Here is a 25,149-nt window from a genome sequence, read left to right on the forward strand (position 1 = left end):
GCAGTATCTGTTTCTATTGCACTGATATGACCTGACTGACTGAAGGCGCATTTCCAAGAACACATTTGGAAGGTGTCATTGTGACGGTAATGCCCAGCACAGAGGACAGTGACATCTGATTCCCTTGTTTGGATAAGTGTGTTCAGATGAGCCCCAGTTGGTGCCCAGATATTGACTGGGTAAAGCAGGGAGAGAAATGTGCTTTAAACAGGCAGTGCTGTAGTCTAACATTGTTTTGGAGTTCTGTGCTTGTTTTAGTACCTTTTTGGTGTTTTTCATACAAAAAGTAAAGAATCCAGCAGGACTTTAAAATATGTAATGGAAGGTTTTACAGCTACTGAATTAAGGCCCTGCATAGGATCTATTGGAATCTTTATTTAAAAAATATATTGGTGACAGCAAGGGCCTTCAAAAATCCATATCGGTGAAATTCAAATGAGCCCGCAGTGTTAGACAAGAGGGTGTACGCTTTCATACAGCTGCAGGACAACAGATTTGAACATGTAGCTAAATCAGTGGAATTGACACATGCCAACACCGGAGAAGGGGACAGCAATTGGAGATTTTAGGGGGGAAAACAGCATAGAAACTGAGGAGCAAATAAAATGAATTATGAAAACCTAAATTAATATTTATAACAGGAGTCTTGATCCTTGAGCGGCTGCCAGACAACGGTTAAGAACAGTATTTGTTTCACTGTCCCAATTGCCAAAAAAGCACTCGCTATTGACAGCCTATCTAAAAAATGCAATTTCCCTAAGCGATAGAATGGCGTGGTGAAATGATAACTGAAATTAAAAATCTCAGATTCAGTCAGCCATACTGGTACACATGCCTATCACTGACAGGAGCATGTCACAATGATGTGCCTGTGCGTGTTTGTGTGTGGGTGCGTGTGCCTTTGTGTGTGTGTGTGTGCGCGTGAATGTAAGAGAGAGGGGTAATTCATGATGCACAAATGTCTGTCTGTGTCGTCAGTGTCATTTGCAGTTGTTTACTTATGTATCCTGTAAGAAAAAAGCTGAAGAGATGGCAGATGAGGCCCTTTCTTGTTACACACAGAAAGCTATATATATAACTATATATCTATTTTAGGTGCAAAGGCTTATAATAACATCATTCAACTGATCATGGACCAAAGTTGTTAAAAACGGCATAACTCACAGAATGAACACAGTAATTTAAACTACATTTAATTACTGTCTATAATAATCTATCTGTCTCTAGCTTTGCAGGTCGGGTCTGATACTGCAGATCAACCAAGAACAACACACCAGCTGATCCGACTGAATTCAATGATCAGAACCACCTCATTCAGACGAGGAGCTAATAAGCTCATTTGGCAGGCAAAGGCTTTGGTTGAACACCTGCAGCCTCTCTGCCCTCCAGGAAAGTGATTTGGCACACATGATAATGGTGACAGGCCTTTTAAGTCAAAGTTAAAAAATCAGCAAAGTATCCGTATGCTTTTGTGTGGTGGTTGCAAGAACCACGTGCACATTGAACGCAAATGTTTCTGAAACAGTTGAACATGAGTTATGAATACAGTATCTGATTATCAAGGTCCACAATGAAAAAAACATAAAGTGTGTTGATGCTTACCCGTGTGTTGTCGTCTGTGCTTGGTGAGAGCGTGCTTTGTGCCTCCTGCAAAGCCACACAGGTCACACAGGTAAGACTTCTCTCCTGTAGAGTTGGAGAAAAAAAGCAAAGGGGTTAGATTTAGAAAAAGCATAAGAAGGGAAAAAACAAATGTGTTTTTTCCTTCGTTTTCAAATGCATATCGACAAGCATCTAAAAGCCAAACTTACCACCTCATAATGTTGTACCATACTTGGAATTAGGACTAATTAGTGTTAAAGGACCAACTACATTGAATGGAAGAACGTCATGTTTTTGTTTTCTATGCTAGTCATGTATTAAACATGACTGGAAGAGCATGTTGATCAAACCTATTTTGACAGAACTGTAATATAATAAATAAATAGTAAACGACGGCAAAAGTTATTCCACAAAGCAACACAATTATCAGAAATAGTCTCCATTTCATTTGTCTGCCGCGACTAAATATAGCTCCACATAATTAATCTGTCAGAAGGTTTGGGTTTTATAATTACATCAAAATTCAACTTAATCAAAAATATAATTACAATTTTATGGTGAATTTGAAGCAGTAAATAGCACGGTGCAGCACAGAGGAAAAATGTAACAAAAATAAGAATGAGAATGAGTGACATTCCCTACTATTGATGTGCCAACGGGCAACAAACTGAACATTGGTGTTAAAGGGCGCAGAGGACAAAAAAGTGAGTAAGGAATGGAAAGCAGAAGGGGAAAGGCAGAAACGTAGAGAGAAAAGAGAGTGAACAGACGAGCAGCGGGTCTAGTTGGTTAACAGATGAGCCAAGCAGAAGTCACAGATCACTAGTGTATATCCATCAGAGCTCTCACAGCTAACTAATTCCTCCAATCAGATGGATCCGTGTAAATATGTCAAATGGGGGACGGGAAATTGCCAGTGTGGTTTATTGACTGTGATAAAATCTGAAAAGCACCGCTGAACATAATTACATACTTGTCAGAGCCATAAAAATTAGCTTTATTATCAATGGGATGGTTTTGTACAACTTCATTTGGGGGCGATGCCTTCCAGATGGGGAGCGTGGAGAGCTTTTTTACACTCCTCCTCTCTTCCTGCATCTGGCTGTGTCATTAACAGCATGATGGTCTCTCTCATTCTCGCTCTGCACACAGGCAGACGCACGCATGCACGCACACAGTACATACACACACACACTGAGGCGGAGATGTGTGTGCTACTGAGACACGTTTGGAGCATGGCTACACGACACGCACACGCACTTACACACACACACACACCCCCACACACACATACGCAGGTATTCCCACAGACACACAGACAAGTGAACATGTGATGATAAATGTGATGTGTTTGTGACATATTTTTACATGTAGATTCCACATTCAGAAAAACACACACACACACACACACACACACACACACACACACACACACACACACACACACACACACACACACACACACACACACACACACACACACACACACACACACACACACACACACACACACACACACACACACACTGCATGTACATACACCACATACAAGATCACCATCGCTTCAATATTCATCTAAATGCTGATGTTGGACTTCAGCTCATGCTACACATTTGGGTGACTCTCCCAGCTGGGCCTCAGCCGCGCTCTGCTCCTCTTCTGCACAGATAGCAGCTTTCACCGAGTCCGCAGAGACGAAGCAGCCGCAAGTTTACTCTGTTACAGCCATTTAAAGCCATTGGACTGTGAGGAGCTTTAATGCAGTGCTACTTAAAGAAAACTGTGTTCATACAGTCGCTGTTCTATATCAACACACTGTAAAACTATATTTTTTTAAATAAATAAATGTCAATTTTGGTCAACCAATCTAAATCACATAATATATAAAATAATATATAATAATAAGGACAACAATTGAATTCCATAATACTCTTACATACACTCTTACATACACACAGCTGGTGTTTCATGTCTTTCATAACCTACATACATACAACCCTCCCAGAAGATGAAAATGTGCCAGAAATTGACGCATAAACAGCAAAGAGCAGTTTGTTGAGCATATGTTCGCTCAACAAACTATAGAAAAATAGCCGCCCAACAAAAACTGAAACTTTCCCAGATGATCAGAGTAAAAACACGTCACATTGCTGTACAGTTTGACTGACAAGTGATCTCTGCAAAAACACCACAGCAATTAACCCTTAACATCAAAGACCAAAACCACAGTCGAGGAAAGAAATGCTTTCATCCTGACCTAAACGTCTGGTCAGACCTTTGTTCCTATCAGAACAACAGCGGCGGCACCTCCTCCTCTTCCCCCTCCCTTCCATCTCTCATTACGGCCGACGCTACAAGACCCCACCACAGGAAAATCCATAGCCATCGATCCCTACGCCCAGCCGTGGTCGCCACAATTATTCTTGAGGAGGAAACGTTGGCGATAAATTACATGTGTGCTTTTCATCTGCTGCTTGGTGGCGGCGAGCCCTCTGAGGCCTGGGTGGGGACGGCAGGGTGGGGTGGATTGAAATGCAGGGTAGTCACAGGGAAGTGACATGCTGCTGTCAACACTGGAATGGACCCGCACGCAACCTTACATTCATCATATCAATTCCTGATTCCCTTTAAGTCCTCCACACGTAACCCTTAACCCTTACCTTCAAATGTCCGGTCGCAGATGTGTGACACACTTCAAACCGCAACACAACACACACACACACAAACTACAACTTACAATCTTCTGTTAAAATGCACACACAACAGGCTAGCCCCCGACACACTTCCTGTTGATGCGTCTACACAAAGAGCTCTATAACTATTTGGCAATATTTAATATTGGTTCATCCCTTCTTTTCTTTTGTTCCCATGATGCACCTCAACCCTCCACCCTATACTGGAATTAAATATGCCTTATTGCGAGACAATAAAAGAACTTTGAAGTCAAAATATACAACCTCTCTTTGCATGTGCGTGTGTGTGTGTGTGTACATATATGTGTGTGTGTCTATATCTGTATTTTAAATAACCCCGGAGGAGTCTGCATGCAGCTATAATTGCCTCCCTCATTAGTTATGTTTTAGCAGGAGCGGATGGGAGGGCAATTAATTTTACCGCTTAATTTTTGACATGGAATCCGCTGCTGTATTGATGTGCTCGCCATTTTGGGTCTCATTTTTCAGGGAAATTAATTGACAAAGTGCGAAGATTTATCAGCATATCGCCAGATTAAGCGACAAACTGAAGCGATGAGGAAATCAATTGTGGCCCTGTCGCTGTGTTCAACCCCCCCTCCCCCCCCCCCTAAACACCCAAGAGCCTGGGAAAAGCTGGGTGGGTCGGATGCGGTGCACTTATTTATTTATTTGAGTCGCTCATTCATCAGCCGTTACAAATGACCCTGGCGGATGACGACCACTGAACTCTCCCCAACCCACCCCGCCAGTTTTTCCTCGTCCTCCTCCTCAGACATGACTGGTGTGTGAGGCGGGAGCGATTAACATAAAAAACACACAAATCAGAGAGGAACAATGAATCCCGTTAGAGGCAGGAGGAGAAGAGGTTGCGGTGTTAACTTGTGGGGGGCATGTGTGTGTGTGTGTCTGTGTGTGTGTGTTGGGGTGGGGTTGAAAGAGCTCTGCTGCTACTGCTCATACTGAGAGTAAACATGTCATTCCTGCAAAGTATGCAGTTCCCATCACAATCAATCAGTACAAATGATTTAGTTTTGAACACCCTGTGGTTAACTTTTACAGAAGTTTGTCGTTCAGTTCTCCAGATAAACAATAAGGCTGAGTGAGGTAGTGGCATGATGGGCAATCACAGAGTTTCTCCTCTTTAAATTGTGGGTGATGCTAAAAAAAATCAATTCAGTTCAGTCAGAAATCCTTAGCTGTCATAAGTTAAATTCGATGACGGCTAAATAGAACAAAGTTTACGTACGAATGATTCTGTTCCCTTAGTGACCAATCTGTAATAACTTCACCCTGGGTTTTAAGAGACTTCTACACGCACAAGCACACCAATTTAATTCTGAGAGAAAAACACGAAACAATGGAATATAAGTGATCCCAAATTTCCACACTTTTTTCTTTCTTTTCTTTTTAATTTGGTCTTTTCCTTTCAGAGGGACTACATTATTGTGCCAATACAGCAGAGAACACTGTCCACTGTCCAACGCAACACACAGAGCAGCCTTGTACGGGTGATGACTAAATCATTTCTTTTATTGTTTGAGAGTTAATTGGATTGGCCGTATGTATGCGTGGACTATTACAAAAACATAATGTGAAATTTCCCTTTAACTATTTGTCGCTGAAACATTTAAATCTATATTTTGCCCTTTGGTCTATGAAGCTATTTGTATGATTCACACTGTACAATACATGCATAATATCTACTATATGCACGTATATATTTCACACACATATTGAGAGTCGAATCTGTTGTAAAATATTATAAATGTAATTTTAAGGTCCTATAAACCATTTAAACAGCTCTGATGAAGACCAGTGTAAACTCCAGTTGCCGCAGTGATGAATTTGCTGTTTGAGGGATCACACTTAGAGTTTTACTTCACTAAACTGCTTTGAGTTCCGCATAAGTCCTCGCTGCTTCGTTCCCAGGACAGATGAGTTCAACTTTTAAGTTTCCCACTTATTTTATTAGTATTGTATCTTTGTATGGCGAAGGAGCAAATTTATGACCTTTAAGCAGATCAGACACCTGCTGATAATATTTCAGTGTGTCAAGACAGGCTGCTGGAATGTGATTGTGGTAAGAGTCCAGCTATGCACCCATTACCACTGAGGAGGGAGTATGCAGAGTCACGGTGGTGCCAATTAGGTTAGATTTTTGGTTGTCACTAATCATGTCTAATCTAACTAATCTTGTCATTGGGTAAAATAAAACTATTTCAGGTTGAATCTTAATCCTCCTCCCATTTGTAGATTTCCATACCTTGTTTCCCTCGGTCTTCCCTAAGTCTCTCTATCTATCACTTTCCTTTTCCCATCTCAATCATTTCACTTAATCTCTTCAAGTCTGCTTCTGTTTTAAACACACACACACACACACACACCTACACATCACAACACACCACCCCACGCCTCTCTCCAGGTGACAGCTAGGTGACAGCGTGACGCCAGCCTCCTGATGGGGAATGATGAGGACCGGATACAAATGAAAATAAAACGTCTAATTATGTCAGCGGCGACTTGACATTACATCACTGTTGAAACACATTTAAAATAACATCCAGCAAGTCTTACGCTCATGCGCGCGCACACACGCGCGCGCAGCAGGCACCCGTGACGGATGGAGGGCTCTGCTGCAAGCGCTCAGTCAGGCTGTCAGGCCACTGGCTGCTGCTGTTTCTGTCATTGACTTAAAAGGGCATCAAGGAGCTGTGTGTGGGACATTACTGAGGCCGAGGGGAAACTGCTGGGCTGCAGCATAAAGACACTTTCAAAGAGAGTGACTTGGGCTCCTATCGTGGGGCTATTATTCAAGACAGTGTCCTCCCACTGCCAACTGCAACACCTATCTATCCAAAGTTTTCAGCGAGGAAAAAAAACAAGAATGGAGGGCAAGGGATGCAGGGAAAAGACGCAATTAGATAGAAGACACCGCATTATCGTATGAATATCCCAACTGAAGCTGAATGTTTCTGTTTCAGTCTCATTCAACTTGTTCTGTATTCTAACCAGGGGAGAAGTTGCTGAAAACAAAACACTAACTATGTGGCAATTATCATCGACAAAAGTTGAGTAGAAAGCTGCTTAATTACAGCCTCACACTTCTTTCATTTTATGAATTACTTCAGATTCAGGTGAGGTTTGTTTATATTAGTTTAGCTTCCAATTATTTGCTGACCACATGGATATACAACACATTTTTTCACATAGCTTCATCAGAAACAAATACATATCTTGTTAAACTTTAGAATTCCACTTTTGTTTGAAGCAGTGGCACGACAAGGCTGAGGAGATTTGAAAGAGCTCAGCTTCTTCCCAAAAAAAGCATTTGCATTTGTTGCCCTTTATCCAATGTTGTCTTGTAGATGAACAGAAATGTCCCCAGTTTGAATTTGGGTAGCAAACACAGATCTGATGGATTTGAGACACAAAGTTGCTGACCAGATGGATGTGGCGTAAACATATTTGATGACCAGATGGATTACAAGGAAATGCACTTGACAACCAGCTGTATTTGGGTAATGCAGACTTAATTGCCACAACATTACAATCCTAAAAGTCTGGTAGTTAAGTTGCTCTCTTATTTTTCCATTCTCCATTATTTATCTTCGTCATTCACAAATTGAGTTCATCAGCTCAGACTCAGCACATCCAGAATAGCTGTGATCTCCAAAAAAGGAAGTAACGTGATGGAGGGAAAAGGTTACGGTAAAGGTGTTTGACTGCCAAGCACTTCTGCTAACTATTCAAAGTCAGCAGGGAAGGAAAGATCGTGGCTGGAAGGTTTTCACAGCATCTTCAAACTATGTCCGAGAAATGCAGGTTTGGAAAAAGTGACAGTTCTTTACTAACACATCGGTCCTAAGGTGATCAGACATCACTGCTGGCTGTGTGTCAGTCAGCTTGTTTTACCTGATGATGAAGAAATCAGGTGGATAGAAACTGGGTTTATGGAGGTGTGACACAAAGCGAGTGGAGCCCTTGTTGTCTCACCTGTGTGTGTCCTGTAGTGGTCCTTCATGGCGGACAGGTTGAGGAAGGAGTAGTGGCAGGACTGCCACGCACACTTGTACGGTTTTTCTCCGCTGTGTAGTTTCTTGTGGTTGTTCAGGGCCCACTTTTCACTGAAGGAACGATCACACAGCTCACATTCAAACTTCCTGCAGCAGAGGAGAGGCAGAGTGGAGGGGGGAGGAAAAAAGGAAGAGTTATTTACTGATCCCAAAGCTGATGTAAAATGCTCCAAAATCTACCCTGTGAGAAAGGAAATGGTGGTTGCTGGGTACTCGCACTCGCACCCACAGTGCACAAGACCGTGTGATTGCGTGCTGTACATCTACACTCGCTCACACACACATACATACACACAACACACACAGAATGCAGCTGGCTGCTGGTGTGTCATGTCTGTATAAGCAGGCATTGATTTTTCTGTCCTGGCCTGCCACCTCCACCATTTATTCTCTGCTTTGCGCCAGGGCCCAGAGGACTAGAGAAATTCTGTTACAGTCCACACACACACACTCACGCGCACACACACAGCAAGGCCAGTTGGGAGAATAGAGTTCACCTGTCCAGGCGTCCCATACCACTTAGCCAGGGCTAAATGAACGGTTAGCAACATTTTACCTCCTGCCTCTTTCCTAAGGCTCCTGAACCAGAGCTTCCTTCCTTCCTCCCTTCCTCCCTTCCTCAACTTCTTAACCAAATCTATTTTCCAAACTCTTTACTGGTCCTATCAACTGCAACCATCTTTGTGCTTTCTCTGCTCACTATCACTCTAATACTGTAAAGGCAAAACCTGTTTCTAAAAAAAAGTCTTTCTTTATGTTGACCCTTTGCTTATATTCCTCTATTCTTCCCACACAAACCTACAACAAAACAATAGTGTGGAGGACGTTTGCACCTAAATTCATCCTCTGTGTTATTAGGCTTCAGGATACATGCGAGTAGAAACAATAGAGGAGCCCGTGTTTGAATTAATCTTTACCCCAGCACTATAATTTAGGCACAGAATGACTAATGTGCAAGTCATAAACAAATGAAGTCGGGTTTTGGGGAGCATTTGTCTTGCAGAGAGAGCCGTGTTATTTTAGGGAGGGCGGCTGTCTTTAAGTCCTGATTGTGTCGCTTAATCCCCGTGGTATCTGTTTCATAGCGAGCTGCATGACACTCACCTGAACAAATAATGACTCCAAGCAGCATGTAGCATGTGTCTGAATCAATAATTCAAACTCATACATCTTCCTTACTGGAAGAAGAGGGGGGGGGGTAAAGGCGAATGAGAAGGAGGGAGACAAAAGAGAACGGGTGGAATTAAAGATGGGAGGTGGAGAGAGGGAGAGATGGAAAGGAAAACGTGTCCTGGCTTCCGTATCAATCTATATGTTACATAAAGATGAATCTGAATGTGATATGGATGTCGTTCGTGACTGGAGCAGGGGTTGAGAGGACATTTTGAGCTCACCTACCAATCTGTTCTCACATGTTTCCTTTATCACCTGGTTCTGAGTGCAAAGGCACATTTAACAGCCCTGTTTTCCTCTCTTTCTCATCAACTGACTTGGCAGAGACTTCATTTGACCAACAGATGTACGTCTGCATCTGCATTTCCTTCCCTTTCCTTCCTCCCTACGGTATTTATAGAACAGCTCGTCGCCCGTGCCACCGAGGGAGAGGTAAATAAGATGAGTGAAGAGATGCTATCTTTTATTGTAAGCATTATGCACAACACTCCTGCTTTATGAGCTAAACGGGCCATTGTTTATCACAAGGCGTAATCGCAAAGTCAGGCAGGCAGGCAGGCAGGCAGGCAGGCCTTGACGTGGGCACGCAGCATGCAGGAAAGGAGGGAAAAACGGGAGGGAAAGGGGAGGCAAAGAGAGGAGAGAAGATGGAGGAGTCGGCGCTGGAAGAGTTGACTATCAGTGGGGGTTTTGTAAGGATGAGAGGAGGGCTCGCGTCTGTTTTTATGGGATCAGATGGAGCGCTTTGATCTTGTCCCCGCGTGTCAGATCCCGTCACGATCCACCGTCTCACCCATACATATGCATACCGCCTCTTAACAGCCAGGCACCATGCAAAACACAGCTAAGGTAGGAGGTAGTGGGAAAAGAGATAGGGAGAGAAAGAAAGAAAGAAAGAAAGAAAGAAAGAAAGAAAGAGAGATTGTAGTGAATGTGTGTGTGTGTGTGTGTGTGTGTGTGTGTGTGTGTGTGTGTGTGTGTGTGTGTGTGTGTGTGTGTGTGTGTGTGTGTGTGTGTGTGTGTGTGCGCGCGCGCGCGCGCGCGCGGGAGGAGGGAACAGTGGAGAGAAATGAGACAGACAGGCCGAGGGGGGTGGTCTGCACGGTTTACAAAGATGTTTGAATATCTCCCTTTTATGATGCTTTATAAAATAAAATTAGCAAACAATATAACAAAATGTATACATTCTGAAGAACGGCAAAAAAAGTTTTGAAACTATATATAAATAAACTTAGATTTAACTAATTGATTTAAACTTGATTAGATTAAATTGTTCAGGAAGTAAAACAACACACTGATTATTACCAAAAATGTTTTATACCTCTTTAGTCTTAAGGTTAAAATTCTTTTTCCAGATATTTGAAGAAGCAAAGGAGAAAGCTAAAGGGCGAGCTTAGAAGAAGGCCTGTTAATGATTGGGAATGTTGCTTATTCAGCTTATGGTGCTCCTGTGTTATAACAGTGCTCAGAAAATACTGGAGAGTGAACAAAAGCTTATACTTTCATAAATGCCAATCCACTCTCAATAAGGGAAACGGTCTGATGTTTCCTTTCTTTCCAAACTCTGAGGGGCGTTCTGAGTCACAGAACTGAAAAATCTGGCACATCATACCGTTGTGACTTCTTCTTCATTTTCTGCTCAAACTGGTATTGATATTTTAAACACAAGGAAACAGTTGTTATAATCATATTCATTACCTGGATCTGATCGCTGCTTAGCTTTCTAATGTTACAGAGACTGAGAGGGAGAGAAACTCATCCACCACCACTCTGCACTATCGCCCCCAAGTGGTGAGGTGGTGCTTGTTGAGGGGAGGCTTGTACCTTGTGTGAGTCTGTGTTTAATGAGTGTACATTGTAATCATTTTGTAGAGTAAGCATCAGTGTGTTGGAGATTTCAAGTTTTATTGTTTTTATATGTTTAAGAGCAGAAGATCAAAGACGTTTTAGCAGATGTCAAATGTAACACTTTTCATTGTAACCAAACAGTTTCATCATTTCTATCTAATATTTGATTCTTTCTTTGCTTCGACTCTCTGCCACAGAACAAGAGTGACATCATAGTACAACTCCTGCTGACCACACTCTCCTCTTATGATGTGGAAAATGACGCTAATCAGCAGTGTAGAGATTTTTGATAATTAGCTGGCTTGATTGTTTTTAGGCCTTTTTTGACGGCAAAGACGCCCCGACTGGCTTTTCTGCCGTGTTGGCCAGTTGGTGAGAGGAAACGATCTGCTGAAACTCTCACACTGCACCACAAAGACAGAAAGAGAGAGAGAGAGAGAGGCCGACTCTCGCCTCCAGCCAAACTGACACAAACAGACAACTTCAAAGTGAAGACTGTTGTTTATTTGGCGAAGGGAAAGGGGGGAGGAAAAAAAGGGAAAATTTATCTGATATGCAACTGTCAGGAGAGCATTTTCACATGCAAAATAGCGAGTGAGTGAGAGAGATTACCTAGAGGGAGAAACATGACAGCATTCACTAGGGTCAGGATGGATCATCATCTTCAGCCGCCCTCCCTCTCCCTCTCCCTCTCTCTCCATCGTTCTATCTTTATCTCTCTCTCTCTTTATACCTCCCCCCCTCCTTCCGTTTTCCCCTCCTCTGCCTTTCCCCTCTCATCCTGTTTTCAGACTCCATCACTCTGCACTTCGACAACCCGGCAGCTTAAATCCAGACTAAATTAGCTGAATGAAGATTAAATCATTTGGCCTTGAGCTCTCCAAGATATTGGGAGGAAGACTGAGGAAGCCTTAAATGGTGTCTGACTGGGTCCGGACCTATATATGTGTCTGAGGAAAGGCTCTTTCTTCAATGGCAGTCAATTGAAACCTGATTAGAGGGGGGTGTTGGGTAAAAAATGGGGAAAAGATTAAATTTCTGGGACAACTGTTTCCTAAGTATGGACGCAGGCTTCGTTAGTTTTCGTTTGCACGCACAATGTCAACCGACGACAGGCTTGTTCCCAGGCTAAGATATTGACCCGGGCAACATCATTGCTCACAGTGCTACAGCGAAGTACTTTAGAAAGCGCTGTAGTCAATGTGGTTTGTGGTTACACAAATCAGTTTCCTGGATGGTGTTAGTTTAACATTCAAATGAACAACAACAACAACAACCATCTCTGGCCTTTACAATATACGAGTATAGGAGTATACGACTGCAGTACATACACAACAGCGCAGCCTGAAGAGCTGAATCTGTAGATAAGAACAAGTCCAAGAATTATCCCAACAGAAGGGCATTTAAAAGTGAAACATATAGTGAGTTATACACCTTGCTGAGACCTGCAGGAGTGTACAGACAGCACGTCACACAGAACAACAACTAAAACCTCCATGAAGAGGCCACATGTGTCTGCGGAGTGTTGTAGATGAACCTCCTCTGAGAGGACTGCTGCTGCATATGACTGCAATATAAACAACAGCACAGAACAGAGATGCTGCTGCTGATTTATGTTTACCTTCAATCCCGGGAGGAGGAGGAGGAGGAGGAGGGGAGGAAAAAAAAAAAAAGATAATGAAATAAATAATAAAAGACCAGGCCCATCAGATAAGCTCCTGTTTATCCCGCTGTAGGGCAAATACAAATTGTCAATTTAATGAACACGGTGGACGTGATGAAAGCGGGGTGAAGGAGCCTCCTGCCTGACAAACAATCAGGAAATGTTATCTTAATATTGTTGTGCTGTTATTCAGCCCATAACTTAGGGGGTGGGGAGAGGCCACGAGGAGAAGGAGGTGGCATAGGAGGGAGAGAGGGGAGAGAGGGGAGCAGGGAGGCACAAAGGCCAGGTCCCTGTGTGGTGGCCCTGTTATTGCCTGTTTTTATTATGAGCCATAGCTCAATAGTCCCAACACACTTTCAAACACGCAAACCTAAATGTGTGCCTGGAAAGTGTACACACACATATACACACACCCCGCCGACACAAACACACATTCATACACAACCCTAAATTACAGGAGCCCTTTGTTACACAGGAACAAAGCAGAATAATGCTGAACAAAGCACCCAAAAATCATCTCTCTGCCTCTCTCTTTCTCTCTTTTGAGTGTATGTGTTTGTGTGTTGATGTGCATGAGACGTGATGTTTCCCGACTCGGTTAATTTAAAAGCGTAATGGGTTTTATGAATATCAGAGCTATTAATCAAAACATTTCTACGCAAAACTGCAAATCAAGAGCTCAAAATGCTCCCCGCCAAAATTAGCAGCTCCAGAAAAGAACAGGAAATGGGATTTGTATGACAGAATTCGGTCAAAGGCCTCTTCCCACCCCTGTACCCACCCTTTAAAAAAGCACTTAAAAAGTGTCCACATGCTTCAAAGCCCAAAGGTTTTTTTTTAAGGTAATTCTTGGATTTAAAGCCTCGCAATTTGAGGGGGCCACCAAAATTAACTATTATCTCCATATTTATATATCGCCGACACTAAATTGCGTCCGGAAGAATTACTATCAATATGAATTCCTGCAACAATAACTCAGCGGCGGTGCTGAGGACAGGATGCTCTTTATCAGGCTTCTGATAGGCCTTAAATACAGCACAAGGCAGCCATATCAGAGCTTTTTCTCTCTAATATCAGGCCGCATTAGCACCTCGTAAATCAAATTACACTCCTAGAATTTCATTAGGCTCACCTGCCAGCGCTGCCGTGCTGCAGAAATATTTATGTTTTTATACTGTGATTGTGTGCTCTCAGGTACACAAAAAGAGAGGCGGGGGGGAGGGGGGAGAGAAAAATGGATGATAAACCTAATTATCTTTTAAGAATACAGAGAAAATGTGTCATAAATTGTGGCAATCTTGAGGAGAGCAGGCGTTTTGGAGGCCTATGGGGCTGAGATTTGGGGGACAAGTTAGCGCGGCTATTTACCGCCTTTAACAGGGGCTATACTCCCGCAATCTAATTAGCATCTTCCCGAAATTCGGTCTCAACTGAAATCAAACAGGATGATAAATGAAGCCGATCACCGAGCCCCAAACAACCGGCTAACCTAATAGAACAAAGCACGACTTCTAATAGTGCAAATACTTGTTCGACCTGGATCGGAATTTTATGATAGGAGTCTGTCTTCATTATCTAATTATCTCAAAATGATTCACAATTCTATTTGTATATTTGTTGCTGTTAGTTTGTTGGATGGAACACAGACATCATATGCATCTTTATAGCATTTGCTGAGTGCGAACCGCGGCAGGAGGAGGTGGGTGGCCGTGGGAAGGGAAAAGCCAGCGTTCCCATTTCTATTTTCTTCCCATTCCGTAGCGACTCGGTCTGGGATGGCGGCGTGTCTGGATTTGTATTTTGATTAGACAAAAAGGGGAAATGACTGAGCCAGTGACCGTAACGACAGCCACTTAATAAAAGGTACAGTCTATACATCAAAGAGCATCTAGCTGTAAATCATTTGGCCCTGTAACGACGTGCGTCCCCGTCCCATTACCAGCTCCCTAACAGGCCCGCTCATATTTACTCTCTGGGCCCCAATATCATTTTAGAATAATGAGCTTTGTCCCTTATCTAATTAACAGGGGGCCTAGGTTCATTTGTTTTTTTTCCTTTCTCTCCTCTCTCTCACTGCAAATTAGGAGGCAAGCATATTGGTTTAACTCACTAATGTTTGGCAAATTGGCTCGGTGGCCTGACCAGTCAAACCTATAACACAGGACAGGGCGGTGGCGAATATCGCTGTATGTTCTTTGTAATTGCTGAAACTCTTGCGTTTTTTAAAAGTGTGTGTGCCTGTCTGTGTGTGTGTGTGTGTGTGTCTGTGTGTGCGCGCGCTCCAGTGGGCAGAAGTAAAAGACCAGGTCCATTCTCTCTCTTATTACTGGAATTGTAATTCAATGATCACCTTAGATCACACGCGTGCCATAAATCAGATAGGCTTGACAGAGGATGAAAAATTGTATTAATAATGTGAAACTTATTATACAGTCCCAAATGCTCCCTTGATAAATGACATTGTTTGGGCCTGACAATGATTGCATTTAAAACATTATTTCTGTTTTCTACTGGTGTGTGTGTATGTGTGTGTGTGTGTACTACTGGACATAGCAGGGGTGGATTGTTGGGAGGAGGGAGCTGGGTAGGAAGACAGAGGTGGGGTTCCCAAGCTTCATAAAATATTCAAGATGTTTCCCACCCTTCTCTCTGGAGTCAGTGGGCAGACGATGGCCGTGGATGTGAGGGTATAAAATTTGAGTGTGTGTGCGTTTGTGTGTGTGTGTGTGTGGCCAGCAGAAGTGAAACGGCTGGTGGCTTACCGCAGCGCAAACACCCAAACTCCCAAACCGCAGAAATGAGCCATGCGCATCTTCAAGTCATAAAGCCGCCGCGCTTGCTCTATTATTACAGCACCTCCTAGTCAGATATTAGCAAATATGAAGAACTGCAGAAAGGAACTGCAGTGGCCTAATCATTTATGAACAAGTTTTTCATTGCAAATGGTGTCTACTATAGCTGTTTCTTTGAATAATAGATTTGGAGGGGAGTTTATTTTTCTTCATGACTCAATTTAAACAAGAATGTTAATATAAAAAGTAAGTCTAGACTCGGTTTAAGGGAAGAGCCATCGGAGACATGAAAGCTTGGGGATGGAAAAAAAAAATCTGAAAATGGCCAGAGAGTTGACAAGAATAGTGTGTATGTGCCGAATACATGGCATTAATTTTTCTTTCTTTCTTTTTTTCCGTTGCTGCTGCATAGTATCTGAACAAGCTGGAATGGGTGGCATTACATTACACCAGCCCGGTCTGCTTTAACTAACCCTGTACTCAACAGGACGGCTCAGACCTCAGAGACAAACGTCTAAATCCGAGGGTTACAGAGTTGCAGGAGCTGTAAGGGAGAAGGACCTGGCAGAGGGCCTGTTTCTTTTCACAAGGACAAACATATTATGTTGTAGCACAATGTTTACCTAGTGTTTTCTTATTTTCTTATTTTACCTCTTTTTATGGATTAGGTGCCCTTGCTTAGTGAATAAGGAGTTTTGGCGATTGCTTGCAATAAATGGAGCTGTCAGCCAACAGTGGTGTAAAGAAGGCCAGGGCCGTAAATAACCTATCAAGAAAACAAAACTACAACCACCAAATGTCAGTATTACATGAACAAATTCTTTTCGCTCAGTATAAACATCCACATCTTCTACCATTAGGCCGGAGTCAATGCATAATCTAATCAAATGATTAAACACAACTGAAAATACTTTGTAACGAGCCAATAATAGGTGGCAAGCACCAGTACGATTTGGCCCGATTACTCTCATTACAATTAGACGTAAATGTCCTGTATTAATAGTTCCTGCAGTTAAATTGGACCCATTTCACTATTGGGAACGCTGATGGAAGTTAAGATCACACGGCTGATCATTGCCGACTTGGCAGAGGCAATGATCATCAATGATCATATTTAGTTTTTTATATTTAGTGTAATTTAAAGTCTTAATCTGCAACATAAGTACTGCCTACAGTGATCTGAGTGAAGTAAAATGTGGAGTGGCACAAAATGGAAACACCCCACTCAATTAAAAGCACCTCAAAACCGTACTTAGGTAGAGTATTTGACCTAGAGAAGTACTTTGGTAGAGTGATTTCCAACTTTTGTGCTTGAATCGATTCCAAAGCAACCTGCAACTCATACTGGCCGGAGAACAACTGGCATTGGAGTTCTAGGTTCAAGGAAAGTCTAATTAAGTTCCTGGACAGTTGGACTCAGATCCCAGCTCAGGGATGGCGAGACCCAAACTCGTCTTTCCCCTGTAGACTTGGCTCTCCCTGACCAGCCCTGACCATGTCCTCTACTGTACAGCATGTGTGACACAACCCTCCTCCTCCACCCCCTAGTAGTGATCTTATTACCCCGCCCCCCACCTCTCTGCCCCGCTCTCTCTCTCTGCTCTTCTCCTCCTCCTCATCCCTGCAAATGACCATGATGGGAGGCCATTCATCTCACTCTGTCGGCCACCACAATGAAATAAATCAAGAATTTTCCCCCCAAATATAACAATATTTGTATTTGGGGTGGGGCAGACGTAATTGATGACTGTGGCCGTGCTAATTAAAAACAGCAGAGGTTTCATTAATCTTGGTCATTGGGTTGGGGGGATAGTTGCGTGGTTGGTACAGTGTTGGGCGGGTGCAGGGACAGGACTGCCTCCGTCCTCCTCATCTCTCAGGTGATTTGGGCCATTGTGGAGTATATTAGCACGACGAGGTTAATGTGCAGTGACCATTAATAATCAAAACAAAAGTCTATAAATACATATACAAGCTTGGTCTCGCCGTCTCTGGCTTTCTACTGTGACACGACTACAGCGTCCAAACAGCGAGACAATATAGTGAACAATCACATGTTTACTTCCGTGTCCTGACTGGAGAAGTTAATTGCTTTTCTGACTTTGTAACTTAGTAGTTGAATAAGTAAAAATATAACCCCAGATAGACATACTCACACATGCACAAACCCACACTCACATCCACACAATTAATTGTTAGGCTCAACTTTTGCTGCTTGTGTTTGCATAGTCAAAACTAGCTGAACTGTCACGGACTAAACACCTGCAGTAAGTTTAGCAGTGCTTAATTCATATAATTCATCCTGTGAATTTGGGTAACTTCATTTTGTAAGTTACTGCTTTTATTTTATAAATACATTTTTCTTGTATTGTATAATTTTTGTAAACTGTTTTAAGAAAAGGAAGATATAATAAAGATATCAAAAATGTAGCTATAATGTGCAAATCACAAAAGAGTAATGGATCTGATTCTTTTGTGAAACAACTTCACTTCCAGGCCTAGAAAATTTATTTTTGTGACTCCAGACAGACAACCTGGTTGATCAGGACAAATAGGGATCTACTACATCTACTACATTTGCACCCAGCAAAAAGTCACCTATGAGTGTCTGAGGCTAAAAAGATCTGAACAAACCCTGGAGTTGCTAAAATTGTATTATGATGTTACCGTTGTCACACTGCAGCCGAGACAGTTTACTAACTCTAACACCTATGAACGCCACAGATGGATATCATCATCACGCTGTAATGGCTTCTACATGTTAATTCACAACTTTCGCTTTTCCACGCGACTCTGCCACAGCATAATGGCTAGCCTGCATCTGGTGAAGAAGGGAGTGTAGTGCAGCGTCTGAAGCATGGAGAGAAAAGCAGAGAGACAAAGAGAAAGAGGGAGAATTAAAAAGAGAGAGAGCAAAAGAGATGGGTGGGTGGGGTGAAAGCAGTAGCATATGGTGCCATGCTGCCATAAACAAGCTTTATGAAAAGACCGAGGACATTTATTTAATCATGGAATACCTGAGGAATCGCAACGAGACACACACTTTGTCCCATTATTGTTAGCCCATAAATTTAACCGCTTTACCCAAACGACGATGAGCCGGGAACAGCCGCCGCCGACATCGGGGAAGCAGGTGAATTTATGTACGTGTGTGTGAATTACACTGTATTGTCGGTACAATATAGAAAGTGTCAGTTGTCGCTGCACAGATGAATGGCCACAACCGCAACACACTAGTCTTTATGTATCTGCAAACCCAGCGAACAATACAATACATTCAGGAAGGTCTGTGGTAGAGAACACACACATACAGATGTGTCTTGTGTTTGCTTTCGGTCTCATCACTCCAGTCCCCTTGCTTTATTCTTTAGGCTCTAACTTCATGCATAAACATTTCTACTCTCACATCTCATCAGCCTCATTCTCCAGCAAGTGGTCTCTTGCAACCAATGTAAAGAATTAAAACATTCATTAGTGTGTCGACCTCCTAGGTCCAGGAAAATATCAGAAAATAACAAGGCCGGCGTAAAAGCTCCCCAAGGAAACACATTTCTCTTTTGTAGTGAATAGAAACAGCAGTGGACATTCAAATAAAGCTCTGCTCTGCACTGGGATCACTTCAAAATCACACACACCGCAACACAGTCATGGACGCATACGCAGACATGCATACAAACATAGATGTTTCCCACACACTTGGGACACCCATGGGACACAGTACAACACAAAAACAAACACAAACACACACACACACGCAGACACAGACAAATATAAATGAAGCTCTACTTGCAAGTACAAATATACAGTACAAAGCACACAAACACTGGATGTACAATGGTGTGTGAGGGTATGGAGACGTACATGTATAAACACACACACGCACACATGCACACACACACACAAACACTGAGCTATGGGTCAGGGGGACAGCGGTAGCTCAGAGCCAGCTGTGACCTGCTGGTCCAGGTGCTCAGGAAAACCGCTGTTAACGGCCACGATTGATGATCTAATCAAACTGTCACCACGGCGATCCGCTGGCGGGGGGAGGGGGGGCTAGATGGGTGGATGTGGGTGGGGGGTGGGATGGTGGTGTTGGTGGGAGCAGGTGGGGGGTAGAGGGATATCCAGGAGGCCTTGTGCATGCTTACCGTTATACCAAATTGAGAGTGACAGTCTCAATAGTGAAAAGGCCTCTTTTTCCCCCCTCTAAGTAATGGAGGAAACAACTCCAGCGGTCTTCCGGAGGATGTCACATAATCAAGGGTGCCCCCCCTCCCCGCCGCCCCTCATCTCTTTCCTTATAATGTCTTAGCCCAAGTGGATAGTGCGGGGGGAGAGACTTTGGATGTGTCGACTTGATGTGATACAGTGCTGAAGCTAAAGAACACTGGGCTTATTATGATGACTTTTTTATTGTTGCGTACAGAACATTCGCAGACGGACACATGCATGAGCACACATTGTACTCCCCAAACTAGGTATGTATGAACATGAGGCCTTGTGGACCCAACAAACTGCAAAATTTAGTTCTGTATTGTGACAATTATGACTGTCTATGGTTTTCCAGTTCCCACACATTAGGATAAATGGATAGGGAACCATGAAGCAGTTGGTCAGTGATACAGACAGCCATGGATTTATACACGCAGCTATTAGAGGCAGTGGTTTGAACCATGAGGAGGTTGTTGGGGGGTCCCCAATAAAATGAGTAATTTCCCAATCATTCACATTATTGAATTAGAGAGTATTGTGTTGCATGGTTTAACTCACATGCAGTCAAGAAGCTTCTATAATCCAATAATGAATCACGTCAGAAATCTTTCCAGATCGGTTCCAAGGAAAAACTTATAAGAGAGTTATGTTGGTCTCTTCGAAAATATTTTACAAGCCTTCATTACGGACCAATTAGGACAAATAAAATGTGTTTTCATTGTGCCTAATGCCAGTAAACTGTGCTATTTTACTGATATCATAAAATAACACACAATAAAAAAAAACAGCACAAGTGTTTCGGCAATCTTTTGTGTTAATTGCATGCCATCTTTTTCCGTAATATATATCATCAACAAAACATTGTGAATGCAGGGTGACAGGAAAGAGACTGCCTGGAGACGGAGGAGTTTGGGTTTGCGTATGAAAGTACACTGAATGACTGAATATTACATCATTAAATCTATTAAATAATTATGCATTTAGTGACTGTTTTAAACAAGCTGCAACTGTTTTATTTCAGACAATAAACCCTCGCCACAATCGACGTAATGAGAATGTGAAAATGCGTGAGAATCTCTCTTCAAACACTTTTTCATAAGATGCCGTATTGCTGTGTAGACATATTATCTCACTATTAAGACAACGTAAAAATGATGGATTAAGCTTTCCTATGTATAGCGAAAAAGCCAAAAGTTCAGGAAGTTGTCCAACTTAATATTGGCCTTGTTGATTGCTGCCTGTTCTGCTGTGTGTGTGTTAATCACCTTCCCCAGGATATATCCACGACTGCCGCTCGCTCGTCCAGCTCACATTAATTTAATCGCTGCTCAGCTAATTCATTGATTAATTGGTTCATTAGTGATGCCTGGCAACATCCATTTCTGCCACGACAGTCTGATGTTTCAATAGAGAAGAAAAACAGGCTGGCAGCAGCCCAGTTTTCCACAGTTACTACTCAGTCCAACCTCTGTCAACAGTTAGCTACACAAATGTGTCTGCACAAGTGCCTGCGTCTTGTGCCGTGAGATGTGGAATGAATATGAACTTTGTACATTCTCCATTCTTGTCCAGTTGTGTAATTTCACTTGGGTTTCAGTCATGGGTGACATCATTCTTAGGGGAAAAGAAAACTTCAGAAGGTGGAGGAATGGTCGGAGCCGAGGTAGAGATGAGGTAGACGGTGTTATAAAAAGACGAAGTGCAGCTGCTGATTTATCCCGCGAGTCAAGGTTAAGCTGCTCTGACATGACGAGTGGCTACCAACGCTCTGTGTCGAATAGTAACTAACATTATTATTAGTAATAGGATAGGATTGGACCCTGCTGGACCCTGCAACCAGGGAGCTTGACATTACAGCTACCAGCAGCAAAACACAGAAGTGCTGATGTAAGATCACTGGCCAAATGATATGGCCATAAACTAGCTAAGAACAACATCACCTTTGACCCCTCCACTCCAAGACATAGGCCCAGATTTATAATTGGCATTTTGTCACAGTTGCCAGCCAGTGGTAGTGCTGTGCTTTAACTAATGATGAGTAAGACCACAGGGGTGGACATTTTAGCATAAAAGCATGTCAGCTTTTCAGAGACCAACATGCCTCCCTTACACCCCCTACCCACAAATACACACACCCACACAATTCTGCACCATATGCCCATGACAAGTGCATAAAAATCATTCCCAAGTGATAGCACAGGCCAACCCATAAAAACTTAATGCACCTAATTTTCCAGTAATCAAACTTTTATAGACTGTGATGGCTTTTAAACTAACAAATTTTAATTATCGCTTAATTTTAACAGCAATATTAACGCAATCCCTCATTCTGCGAGTGTTCATTCTCCATGAAATATTGAGTAGGGTAAACAGTGAGGCGCTGTCCGCTGGCGCCTGTTCAAATAAGCAGCCAGCAAACACAAAGGTGAGCTAGGGGTCACTGAGGCCTTGCCAGCGCCATGCCATGAGTGTGTGAGCAACAGAGACCTCTGGGACGCAGACCTTCATGACTGCAAGCACACGCAAGCAAACAAAACCAGGCCGCTGATGTTGCACTAAGATTACTGCACATCATTGATCATTGGCTGTATGTTGGTCTAGCACTCAGCACTTACAGAGAAATCCTGCGTCAGTGCTGTGGAAGTCATCAGCTTTGATTTGACATTGATAATTAGACATTTCTGATAGATATAAGGAGAAACTCTTTTCCTTGGTTTGACATTATTTTCTCTGTTGCTCACAGTACCACTGCAATATAATGGCGTGTTACTGACTGCTGCCCTTGGGTGGCAGAAAACTAGGCCTTCATACCCAGCACTGAGCCAGAAAGACAAAGTGCTGACACAGGCAGATAAGGGAAGGAAGGAAGCGAAAGATTAAAGAGGCGATTCATTATCAATAATTAAGGGAAAGGATTTATTCTAATGAATTAGGCGTTGTCTTTATCTACTCTTTATCTCCCTATCACACTGCTAACTCTCCTTTCTTCACACACGCACGCACACATGCATGCACCCAGGCACACACACACACACACACACACACACACACACACACTTGCCTACACTGGCACATAGTTTTTTGTGTGACTTGACCCCTGCCTGCTCTGTGTGGTCCATATTGCCATCATGCTGGTTCCAAGCAGGGCTCTTCCGCCCCCGCTCCCCCCGTCCAGCCTGGGCCAGCCCGGACCTCGGTGCCGGGGCAATATGGCCGCATTGTTCAGCATGCTGGGATGCGGCTGCAAGCCCAGAGCGTGGCACTACCAGGCCAGATGCCCGTTCAGCCGCCTTCGGCCCCTGGCACAGCGTTGTGACCAACTGCAGCAATGTACTGCATGCATGTACCAGTGTTGTCATGTCAGCATGTGAACGCAAAAAATAAATACAGCGGATAATGTAAGGCAGGGGTAAGCTGAAATATTGCTGTAAGTAGTCTGATAGAACAGGGGTACACACACTATGAAAGGTAGAGCACAGTATTGCCCTCATATCAGCTCTCCTGTAAACACTCATGCTTATCGAACAGCTATGGCCAGAGCAGCACTTTTGCTTTGTGCAGCCAGAGCAGTAGCTAATGCTGGAAGGTACATCAAAGTTGTGCCCAAAACCCATTGCACGGTGGCATATGGTAACTCTCTTGTGCAACTCTGTGCACTGTACACACTAAACTTAAGTGTTGTACATCGGCTGCTCACATGTGCCGTGCTGCGACGTGCTTAACTGCTCTGTTGTAAAGGCGTTAGGCTTTGACTTTGAAAGCAGGGCAGCTAAATTCTCTTAAAAGTGCCTACAAACTAGATCTACTGTTTATTCATTTGTTCATTCAGTGGGGGGAAAATAAATATGTGGACCATGGTTTGTGTTTCAAAGTCTGTCCTGTCAAATATACAATGCTAAATGAAACACTGCTGATGTATAAAAATGGACAGATATTGCATAAACTACTTAATATTGGCAGATATAATCCAATAAATATAACTGTTTACTTTACTTTGCACTATCCTATACTATAGTCATGCAATAACAAGATGCTCTGAATAACCCTGTCTTCATTTTGTGAGTCATCTCACCTGCACTGCATGCATCATGCTGGCTATTTCTGGATGTGTATCCGTGCCTTTTCACCTGGTTTTCCTGCTTGTTTTTTTTTCTTCGAAAGGAATTTAGCACCCACTTACCGGGCTCAGAGATAATGACATCTTTATGCTGTACAATAACCAGCAACCACGCTAAAGTTTACCTCCACTGAACTGTGAACAAAATGTGGCAATCTGACATCTCCACAACAGTGAAAACATTCTCCCCACCCAAACTGCATCTATCATCCATTTTCCTTCTTAAATAAATATCTCTCTCTTTTGGGTTGTCAGTGTTCTCGTTTCAAGAGTGATGAGTGTATTAGTTCAAGCAGTTTATTATTACAAGCGTGAAAATGGGAGGCATTTTAACAATTACCTATGAAAACAGGTATGTGAGACAGGTCAGTTGTCTTTTGGCGCCCTGTTTTGAAAGAACTAATTACATCCAATTGAGGCAAGGTCACTGCTGTCAATCATTCTCTCCAGCCACTCCCTCATTATTAAACTGTTTAGGTGCCTGCAGACCCACTATGTGCGCGCGCGCGCACACACACACACACACACACACACACACACACACACAGTATTTATTTTAAATCTTACGATACAAGAGAGAAGAAGAAGTTAGTAAAATTTGTTTAATACCACTGACAAAACAATTGCTGTTTTGCTACGCCAAACAAATGATGTTGTACTATTCCTTTAAACTACCGACTTCAAATGTTATGTTATTTATCATACATTAGTAGAGCAATTATGCATTTTAGTTGTAGTTAGTATTAAACCAAAATTGATGGCTGGTAGTCGAGACCAACATAGCTGATATTATCAGATCGTCACGGACACATTATTAATGGTATGTACAGTAACAAATATGTGGAAAGACTACATAAACACACTGCATTTACTTTTCACAGGATGCATTTTTTTCGTATGCCAGGCCCACATTTTTTCTTAATAGAAAATCCAATTAGCTTAAGTCATTTAGCTTGAGTTTGATATTTGT

General features: G+C 42.8%; 1 protein-coding gene across 1 annotated transcript in view; it reads right to left on the reverse strand.

Annotated features, from left to right (window-relative positions):
* Nucleotides 1–25,149, reverse strand: part of znf407 (zinc finger protein 407) — a 132,879-nt gene that overhangs the window by 44,134 nt on the left and 63,596 nt on the right. Inside the window, exons 6-7 of the mRNA XM_076150538.1 lie at nt 8,292–8,458; nt 1,603–1,686 (exon numbers count right to left, since the gene is read on the reverse strand). Coding sequence (XP_076006653.1) covers nt 1,603–1,686; nt 8,292–8,458 — 251 coding nt within the window. The remainder of the gene's footprint in view (nt 1–1,602; nt 1,687–8,291; nt 8,459–25,149) is intronic.

The sequence above is a fragment of the Genypterus blacodes genome, unplaced genomic scaffold (genome assembly GCF_046128005.1).
Source record: "Genypterus blacodes isolate CSIRO-AG114 ecotype Tasmania unplaced genomic scaffold, CSIRO-AGI_Gbla_v1 ptg000052l_1, whole genome shotgun sequence".
In the NCBI taxonomy this organism is placed as follows: Eukaryota; Metazoa; Chordata; class Actinopteri; order Ophidiiformes; family Ophidiidae; genus Genypterus; species Genypterus blacodes.